The sequence below is a fragment of the Micropterus dolomieu genome, linkage group LG09 (genome assembly GCF_021292245.1).
Source record: "Micropterus dolomieu isolate WLL.071019.BEF.003 ecotype Adirondacks linkage group LG09, ASM2129224v1, whole genome shotgun sequence".
Classification (NCBI taxonomy): domain Eukaryota; kingdom Metazoa; phylum Chordata; class Actinopteri; order Centrarchiformes; family Centrarchidae; genus Micropterus; species Micropterus dolomieu.
Window position 1 is genome coordinate 3,890,025 of NC_060158.1, and position 10,303 is coordinate 3,900,327.

Below are 10,303 nucleotides of genomic sequence, written 5' to 3' on the forward strand. Positions count from 1 at the left end.
CACTCTCTCTCTCTACCTCTCTCTCTCTCTACCTGTCTCTCTCTCTCTACCTCTCTCTCTCTCCACTTGTCTCTCTCTCCACCTTTCTTTCTCCACCTGTCTCTCTCTCTCTACCACTCTCTCTCTCTACCTCTCTCTCTCTCTACCTGTCTCTCTCTCTCTACCTCTCTCTCTCTCCACTTGTCTCTCTCTCCACCTTTCTTTCTCCACCTGTCTCTCTCTCTCTACCACTCTCTCTCTCTACCTCTCTCTCTCTCTACCTGTCTCTCTCTCTCTACCTCTCTCTCTCTCCACTTGTCTCTCTCTCCACCTTTCTTTCTCCACCTGTCTCTCTCTCTCTACCACTCTCTCTCTCTACCTCTCTCTCTCTCTACCTGTCTCTCTCTCTCTACCTCTCTCTCTCTCCACTTGTCTCTCTCTCCACCTTTCTTTCTCCACCTGTCTCTCTCTCTCTACCACTCTCTCTCTCTACCTCTCTCTCTCTCTACCTGTCTCTCTCTCCACCTGTCTCTCTCTCTCCACTTGTCTCTCTCTCCACCTTTCTTTCTCCACCTGTCTCTCTCTCTCTACCACTCTCTCTCTCTACCTCTCTCTCTCTCTACCTGTCTCTCTCTCTCTACCTCTCTCTCTCTCCACTTGTCTCTCTCTCCACCTTTCTTTCTCCACCTGTCTCTCTCTCTCTACCACTCTCTCTCTCTACCTCTCTCTCTCTCTCCCTGTCTCTCTCTCTCTACCTCTCTCTCTCTCCACCTGTCTCTCTCTCCACTTGTCTCTCTCTACCTCTCTCTCTCTCCACCTGTCTCTCTCTCCACTTGTCTCTCTCTACCTCTCTCTCTCTCCACCTGTCTCTCTCTCCACCTGTCTCTCTCTCAGCTGTACTATGACCCTCACATCGTGGTCAGTAAGATGAACGCAGCCGATAACGACGTCCCGCTGGGTTACGACGTCCGCGGGTGAGAACAGCCTCCAGCCTGTAGATCAGCTCTGAACCGCCAGGCGGTCAGTCACAATCACAAAGATGTTATTTCTTGAAGCAGTGAAGTTTTTCATTTTATTATTTAAAAAATAATTATTCAAAATGCAGTTTATGGGGTTTATCAGTATTTCATTACAGATTAAACAGTCGAATAGTTAATCAGTAAACTGTAGACTACAACAAACAAACAACAACATAATCAACACATTCAAAAATTATATTAGGCCCTAGAAGAACATTTAGTCGTTATAATAAAAGTTAATTTTGCATAATAACATGTTGTTTTAGTTCTGCTACTGGAAATCGTCTTTTGTCCCTGGACTATTCCCTGATTCTGTTCTGGCGCTGCTCGGCTCAGCCTCTCTCACTCTCAGGTCCAGTTCTGCTCTGCACAGCAGCCACTGACCCGGTTCTGCAGCAACTAGTCCTCAAAAACAAGGTTTTGGTTAATAACTGTTTTAGTTAGCTGACGCTGTCAGAACAAGACGCACTCTGGACCATCGTTATCTCTCCTTTATCTGACTGTCTCACTCAAATAAATTTCAGACCTTCTTGGACATTCTGCTACGATCCATCTATTATCTGTCCATCAAATCTAGCTAGCTGTAGCTGGTGATGGCAGCCTGCTTATAGAAAAACGTATCAACAATGGGCACAGCACTATACAGCTGTAAAAGTGGTTCTAGTGTTAACAAGGAGGAGTCTGTTCTCTCATCTCATTGGTTGTCTTTCTGCAGGTATCCCACCATTTATTTCGCTCCAGCCGGTAAAAAGGACGAGCCCATAAGATACGAGGTAACACACCATCAGTCCGAACCACCGTGATACCTGAGTACACAGTGATATAAACGTCTGGCGGTCACTTGCTGTCTGACGTGTCTTCTCTGTGTTTCAGGGGGGTCGAGAGCTGAAAGACTTCCTGAAGTTTCTGAAGCGTGAGGCGAGCCACGGTCTGGTCTCCGGCGGCTCGAAAGACGAGCTCTGACGCATTTCCATCCAACAAACAGGACTGACTACAGGGACGCACACCAACTGGTCTCAAGTACTGATCCTGCTGACGGACCTGGACCTGAATCTGGACTTGAGACAGGAAATGATTTCTCATTTACCAGAAAAACACCCATCCACTATGATGTCATACATGACATCACCAGGCTGCCTGCTGAGTCACTAGAAAATAGGCTTTTATATATATTTACACGTTTTGGAGGCTGTTGAAAGGCCCTCTGGGAAATGCAGTAATAGAGAGCAGCTGATGTGAATATTTGAGGCTGACGACAATAATAATAAATTAGCTGATATTCAGTTTTTAACAAATACAAGAATCCCTTAATGTGGTTAGATTTGTTCTGGACACTACGCCGTACCCTACGCCGTACCCTACGCCGTACCCTACGCCGTACCCTACGCCGTACCCTAAGCCGTACCCTAAGCCGTACCCTACGCCGTACCCTACGCCGTACCCTACGCCGTACCCTACGCCGTACCCTACACTGTATCCCACACTGTACCCTAAGCTGTACCCTACACCTTACCCTACACTGTATCCCACACTGTACCCTAAGCTGTACCCTACGCCGTACCCTACACTGTATCCCACACTGTACCCTAAGCTGTACCCTACACCTTACCCTACACTGTATCCCACACTGTACCCTAAGCTGTACCCTACGCCGTACCCTACACTGTATCCCACACTGTACCCTAAGCTGTACCCTACACCTTACCCTACACTGTATCCCACACTGTACCCTAAGCTGTACCCTACGCCGTACCCTACACTGTATCCCACACTGTACCCTAAGCTGTACCCTACACCTTACCCTACACTGTATCCCACACTGTACCCTAAGCTGTACCCTACGCCGTACCCTACACTGTATCCCACACTGTACCCTAAGCTGTACCCTACACCTTACCCTACACTGTATCCCACACTGTACCCTAAGCTGTACCCTACGCCGTACCCTACACTGTATCCCACACTGTACCCTAAGCTGTACCCTACACCTTACCCTACACTGTATCCCACACTGTACCCTAAGCTGTACCCTACGCCGTACCCTACACTGTATCCCACACTGTACCCTAAGCTGTACCCTACACCTTACCCTACACTGTATCCCACACTGTACCCTAAGCTGTACCCTACGCCGTACCCTACACTGTATCCCACACTGTACCCTAAGCTGTACCCTACACCTTACCCTACACTGTATCCCACACTGTACCCTAAGCTGTACCCTACGCCGTACCCTACGCCGTACCCTACACTCTACCCTACACTGTATCCCACACTGTACCCTACGCCGTACCCTACACTCTACCCTACACTGTATCCCACACTGTACCCTAAGCTGGACCCTACGCCATACCCTAAGCCATACCCTACACTGTATCCCACACTGTACCCTAAGCCATACCCTACACTGTATCCCACACACCGCTTGACTTTTAACCCAGTTTGAGACTTTATGTTGCTATTTTATGGTTTTTGTTTTGTATTGATTTATTTATTTTATTTATTTATTTGTTGATTGATTCGTGTCAGTGTTCACTTTGTACTCAACCTGGTTGTTTTTAAATGTGCTTTACAAATAAAGTTGGATTAGATTGGATTGAAGTATAAATTGGCGTTAAAGCCTGATGTACACTTCTGCGTCGTGTCTACGCCGCGGCCTAAGATGAAGGCCACGCACACCCGTGAGCATTTATACTTGTGCGTAGGTGTCTGTGTCACTCTGCAGTTATGGCGGTGGGTTTCTATGTTCCACTGTGGTGATTTCTGCCGGTGAGCCGGCTAACTTTCCTCTAACTTGAATGGGGGTAAAATAATAATTGTGCAGCTCTTCTAGACTTTCCAAATGTTATTGACCAATTGGATCAAACTCTGATAGTGAAACATGTCGCGAGGGTTGTGATCAGAGCTTGAAATTAACACACGCCAAATGCGGGTGGATTTCGGCCGTGGCGGGTAACACAGTCACTCCCACTCGTCACTTTGGTGTGTTTAAAAATTGTAGTCTTTTCAAAAGGTATCTGAAATAACAAATTGCAATTTGACACTACAACTCCCATGAGTACAGGAGAACAACCTTTCCAGAGTTAGTTCTATTTTATAATAAAAGTAGTCATGCCCTGTAGGAAAGCTTGAGATGCGTTTGTACGGGAATAATCTGGACAATAAAGACCAGTGAACTCGTTTCAGGTGGACGCAGTTACTCAGAGCTTCATGATGAGAAACAGATGCAAAACAAACAATCCAAAGTGTCCAAAACTGATGCAGGCCTCCATAAAGTTTTAACCCTGTTTCCTTAATTGTGGATTTTTTCTTAGACAAAATAATTTTCTCTTTGTTTCTAATGCAGATAATTTTTCTACTCTGTATTATAGTATTTAGTGCTGTTATAAATAAATCAACAGCTCTTTCAGTCTTTACAATGAGAAGCTACTAAAATGTAATTTTGGTGAAAACGTGTGGTGAGTAAAAATGCTGTGTGGCTAGTAACTTTGGAAAACCACTGGCCACATTGGCTCGTGAGCAAAAAAAGTTAATATCAAGCCCAGGATGCTACCAAGCCGACCAATCACAGTTCTTGCGTCTCTGTGACATGTAGTTAGATTTTTGGGGAGGTGAGCGTTGGGCTACGGCATAAACTCGACGCAGAAGAAGTAAAAATCAGGCTTTACAGTGTGGGAATAAACCTGAGCGCCCTCTGGTGGACAGACGAGACGCTGGCGCTCGTTCATGAAACGTCTTTTCAGATTTTAACTTAATGAGAAGATAACCTTTTCTTATTCCTGAATGACGACACGAACACGTTGAGTGTTTTCAGTTGGTGATCTCCTTGGTGTTAGAGGACGCTGTGAAATCAGTCATCAATATTAATCTTGTTCCTTCTCAGAGTGAAGCGGATGTACAGCGTTCAAGCTTTTTTCTTTCAGTACTGGAGGGGTCGGAGTGTCTCTTGCTGCCTTCAGATGATTCTTTTCATTGTTGATTAATCTGCCAAGTATTTAAAGTGTTTCTCAGAGTTCAACTTTCCAGCTGTTTATCTGTACTTAGTGGAACTCATCTGATCGTGTGAAACTTTGCGTTTTCAGGACGTCTCTGCGCTCACATGATTCATTCTTTGTCCCTATTTATTTTATGCACAAAGAAAATGCAACGTATTTATAAATTTCATTGTCTGTGGAAACAGTTTTTTGTTTTTTATTGATAGCCTCTTTGTATGTTTTGTGAAAAACTGATGCAAAAATCTGTTCTGAGCCTTATTGATGTTTTACTGAGGATTTAATAAACCTCTGATATAAACAGCGTCTGTCCACTGATTCACTTTATCGAACAGCTGTCTGCCCTTCTTCAGTCTGACTGAATATGGAGCCACATTTATATAATATGAGATAATCCAAACATTGTAGACACAACAGTTCACCCATCAAATAATCAATGCAGACGTAGAATCAGAAACAGATAAAACGCGTTTTATTCTGAGATGTCACATTTTCATTGATGTCTTTATTATGCTAGATATTTGTTGCTGAGTGTTTTATAAAAGTTAAGGTTATAATGTGCACAAGTGACGAGATGATGATGTGGAGGTCCAACAAGCAGTTTTCAGAATTTCACTTCTGATGTGAGACACATTAAATAATAATTATTACTACTTTATTTACATTTATTTTTTATTTATTATCCTAGATATGTAATGTGAACTTTATTTATATTTATTTTTTATTTATTATCATAGATATATAATGTGAACTTTGTTTATTTTTCTTTATTCTTAAAAATAAATAATGTGAATTTTATTTATATATATATTATTTATTTATCTAGATATATAATGTAAACTTTATTTATATTTTATTTATTATTATATAGATATGTAATGTGAACTTTATTTATATTTTATTTATTATTATCATAGATATGTAATGTGAACTTTATATTTTATTTATTATTATATAGATATGTAATGTGAACTTTATTTATATTTTATTTATTATTATCATAGATATGTAATGTGAACTTTATTTATATTTTATTTATTATTATATAGATATGTAATGTGAACTTTATTTATATTTTATTTATTATTATTATAGATATATAATGTGAACTTTGTTTATTTTTTCTTTATTCTTATAAATAAATAATGCGAAGTTTATTTATATATATTATTTATTTATCATAGATATATAACGTGAACTTTATTTGTATTTTTGTTTTGTCTTTATTTATATATATTTATTAGTATGAATAACTTATTTGAGCTTTATATTTATTTATTATCATAAATAAAATTATAATATTAAAGACATTTAAATGATGTTAAATTTATTTATGTGTTTAATATTATAAATATATAACATTAACATTATTTATATATATTTATAATTATGAATAAAGTATGTAAACTCTGGTTTTCCCCGTACAGGGCGGTGTCTGTGTTTCCGCTGTGTCGCTTTAAGGCTTTCGCCTCAATGACTCAATTGGTCAAGCGTCTGTCGATCACTCTTGTCCCGTCAGCTGATTGGTCAGGCCTGGGGTTGTTTTCCCGCCCCTGCGGTTAAGCCCTCCCTCCTTCCTTCCTCCCAGAACCTTCCAGGCCGCAGTTGTTCTGCTCGCGCTGTCAGAATGTTCGGCCAGCAGGTTTTAGTGCTCAGTAAGTATCTGAAAACATTTCAGCCTCTTCGTTAAACCTTTGGTTGTGACGTGGCGGCCGCTCGTTGCCGCGACTCTCTCCGGTTTGTAGCCGTTTACCGTCAGAGCCGCCCGGCTGCGACACAAAGACCGGTGCCGTTACTAAGCAGCATGTGCTCGCGACCACCTGCCTGCGTGCTAATCAGGCTAACTGTTAGCATCCCCGTTACAGACAACGAGCATCGTTAGCTCGTGGGGTTAGCATCGTTAGCCCGTGTCGTATGTGTTATAGGACATTGAGTCGAGATGCTAAGCTAAGCTGATACATCCTCGTTACTCAGCATTAAAACCCTCAGTTAGCTCGCTAGCATGCTAACACTTCCCTCAGCAGTGTGTATTTAATGCTACAGCTTTAGCGGCGCGGCGTTAGCGTGTCTGCGGTGTTTTAATGAAGAGACTTCGGGTGTATAAACCGCCCGGACCCGGTAACGGTACTGCTGTCTGTGACGGAGCTGCGGCAACACGCAGGTTTCTCACTGATGCAACATCCTGAATTACTAGTTTGTTTTCTGGATGACCGTCATCACTTCATCAGCCTGTTATTGAGGATTAATCGATCAGGATCAAAGTGTTTGAAGATTAAATGTGTCACTGAGATCAAACCGGAAACGGAAGAGAACCTGTGACTGAAAGGACAGTTTGATGGTCAGAATCGCTGCAGATGAAGGTTTGGGTAAATGAAGTGCTGGACCCAGCCGGTTCCTCGGGTTCCTGGTCTGTCTGGTGCGATCTGTACTGATCGATCAGCTGTATCGGGTCTTATGTCATGTTGATCAGCTGGTGTGAAAACGTGGAATCATTCAGTAGAATTAATGAGTCTGAGTCAATCAGCAGCATGGATCTGGGTGGGGCTTTGTCCTGAGTGTCACTTCCTGTCTGTGTTCTCTGCAGACCAGAACGTAAAGAGGGAGTCCGGACGGAAAGTCCAGACTGGAAACATCAGCGCCGCAAAGGTCAGTTTCTGCTGTACAACAGGGACCAGTTCCAAACCGGGTCCCTGTGCTGCTGGAGCAGACGGTTGGATCAGAAGCGGCTGTTCAATGTGTGTTTCTGTGTTTTTCAGACCATCGCAGATGTGATCAGGACCTGCCTCGGCCCACGGGCCATGATGAAGGTAGGACCAGAACCTGACTGCTTTACTGTACATTCAGAGAGCCGGTACCTCAGGGAGTGCTAGTACTTTTAGTTTTCACTCTCGCAGGAATCCTGAGACCAGAGAAGCTTTTGGATTATCATTAATGTTCTGTTCGCTGTGTGTGCGTGTAGATGTTGCTCGACCCCATGGGGGGAATCGTGATGACCAACGACGGGAACGCCATCCTCAGAGAGGTGAGCAGATGTTCCTTCAGCTCAGAGCGCGGCAGCCTTCAAGGCTGGTTACTGACCTGTGTCTCCATGGTAACAGATCCAGGTCCAGCATCCTGCAGCCAAGTCCATGATCGAGATAAGCCGCACACAGGACGAAGAGGTGGGAGACGGGACCACGTCAGTCATCATCCTGGGTGAGAGCAGCTGTTTGTGTGTGTGCGGTTATTATAGTTTTAGATGTTTTATAAATTTTTAAGTATTAACACATAAATACTACTAATCTATGAAGCACATGCTACATCTGCAGTATAATCCTGCTACCCAGTGGTCCCAACAAATTCATTACATCAAATGTAAATGCTCCGTACTTGTATAGCGCCTTTCTAGTCTTTTCGACCACTCAAAGCGCTTTTACACTACATCTGCATTCACCAGTCACACACATTCATACACTGAGCCTCAGACGGAAACTAACATTCACACTCACTCACACACTGGCGGAACAGCCGCTCTACCTCCTGAGCCACAGCCGCCCCCGACATCAGTCTCCAGCTCTGTCATTAACCAAGTTAAATAGGTAAAATACAATTAATGGAGGTGATGGACAGTTAAGAAATTGGAAGGTAGTGGAGGCCCCCTTTGGAGCCACAAACAGGCCCCTAGCACCGTGAAGGTAAGTCTGACTGGAAAGCAGTTAGACTGTATTAAAATGTAAACCTACATTAATCAGAACATGTTAAAAGCACAAAGAGACAGGCTGGCTGAGATATGAATGAGCCCATAAAACACAGTGCAGGCCACTAGAGGCGAGTTCATCCCACATGCAGGGTGAGCTCTGAGCCGGACCATCAGAAAGAAAAACCACCAAGACGTCGACTCGCTACCTGCAAACTAAACTAAACACTACACATGTATAACAGATAATAGAAAACATGTTCAAGTCCCACCAACTAGCAGCCGATCCTGCCCGGGTCTCCCCGGCTAACTTAGCCTCCCCCTAACGCTACATGGGGCTCTCCTCCTAACAACGGCCAGACGCCGCCCTGACCCCGGGCTCTCTTGACGGATAAAGCAATCGTAAGACAGCCACATGGCACGCAGCGTGCCAGCGCTTCAGGCGGCGCAGCGTCACTTCCCCCGGCTTCATGTCCGTGCCAAATGTTGCCTTCGGTCCTAAATAAATAAATAGACGAAAACTAAGGAGTTCTCTTTCATTTTAGTTGCTTTTAGTTAGTTTTGCACACCTAAAACATAGTTTTAGTTTTTTTGTAAAGCCTTGTTTTTATTTTTGTTAACGACAATGTTTTTTCACATCTAGTTTTCGTTATTTCGTTCGTCTTCGTTTACGATAATGACCTTGGTGTGTGCGCAGCTGGCGAGATGCTGTCTGTAGCCGAGCAGTTCCTGGAGCAGCAGATGCACCCGACCGTCATCATCGGCGCCTACCGACAGGCGCTGGAGGACATGCTGGAGGTTCTGAAGGAGATCAGGTACACTCAGCGCTGCCGGGCTTTTATTGTGAAAGGGCAGCAGGAAGGATGTTGTGTTCACATCAGAATGAAAGGTTGCTGCCGCAGCGACTTCCTGCGGTTCACGTTGCTGTCTCTGCCCCCCCAGCACCCCCGTGGACACGTCGGACCGCTCCGCGATGCTGAAGATCGTCCACTCCGCCATCAACACCAAGGCTCTGAGCCGCTGGTCTGAAATGGCGTGCAGCATCGCGCTGGACGCCGTCCGCACCGTGGAGCTGGAGGACAACGGGCGCAAAGAGATCGACATCAAGAAGTACGCCAAAGTGGAGAAGGTACGACTTCCTGTCTGACGGCGGGCTCGGACTCCCGGTCAGAACTGAACACATGATCTGACATGTTCTCTGTGTGAACGTTTGAAGGAAGCTGTGAGCAGTAAATAAAGTCCTCGGTCTTTAAAGAGCTCCAGGCTGACAGACCTGATCGCAGAGCAGCTGAGAGTCTGGATGATCAGAACATGATTCACACTTCCTGTAACAGCTGGCGTGTTGTGTTCAGGTACCGGGCGGCATCATCGAGGACTCGTACGTGCTGAAAGGAGTGATGCTGAACAAAGACGTGACTCACCCGAGGATGAGACGCATGATCAAAGATCCTCGCATCGTCCTGCTGGACTGTTCTCTGGAGTACAAGAAGGGGGAGAGCCAGGTAACAGAGGGGGGGACACGGAGGGAGGGGACACACGGAGGGGAGGGGAGACACGGAGGGGAGGGGGGACACGGAGGGGAGGGGGGACACACGGAGGGGAGGGGGGGACACGGAGGGGAGGGGGGACACGGAGGG

General features: G+C 44.8%; 3 protein-coding genes across 7 annotated transcripts in view; all 3 read left to right on the top strand.

Annotated features, from left to right (window-relative positions):
- The window catches only part of LOC123976856, a 7,160-nt gene extending 1,569 nt beyond the window's left edge, over positions 1 to 5,591 (top strand). For both annotated transcript variants that reach the window (XM_046059240.1, XM_046059239.1), the window contains exons 2-4: positions 874 to 953; positions 1,714 to 1,771; positions 1,872 to 5,591. In XM_046059240.1, the coding sequence (XP_045915196.1) occupies positions 2,309 to 3,427 (1,119 nt within the window). In that variant the 5' untranslated portion in view covers positions 874 to 953; positions 1,714 to 1,771; positions 1,872 to 2,308 and the 3' untranslated portion in view covers positions 3,428 to 5,591. The remainder of the gene's footprint in view (positions 1 to 873; positions 954 to 1,713; positions 1,772 to 1,871) is intronic.
- LOC123976847 (GON-4-like protein) overlaps positions 1 to 10,303 on the top strand; it is an 82,010-nt gene that overhangs the window by 25,489 nt on the left and 46,218 nt on the right. The window lies entirely within an intron of this gene.
- cct3 (chaperonin containing TCP1, subunit 3 (gamma)) overlaps positions 6,499 to 10,303 on the top strand; it is a 6,524-nt gene continuing 2,719 nt past the window's right edge. The window contains exons 1-8 of the mRNA XM_046059237.1: positions 6,499 to 6,645; positions 7,575 to 7,636; positions 7,747 to 7,797; positions 7,950 to 8,012; positions 8,089 to 8,185; positions 9,364 to 9,481; positions 9,609 to 9,795; positions 10,019 to 10,168. Of these exons, the coding sequence (XP_045915193.1) occupies positions 6,618 to 6,645; positions 7,575 to 7,636; positions 7,747 to 7,797; positions 7,950 to 8,012; positions 8,089 to 8,185; positions 9,364 to 9,481; positions 9,609 to 9,795; positions 10,019 to 10,168 (756 nt within the window). The 5' untranslated portion in view covers positions 6,499 to 6,617. The remainder of the gene's footprint in view (positions 6,646 to 7,574; positions 7,637 to 7,746; positions 7,798 to 7,949; positions 8,013 to 8,088; positions 8,186 to 9,363; positions 9,482 to 9,608; positions 9,796 to 10,018; positions 10,169 to 10,303) is intronic.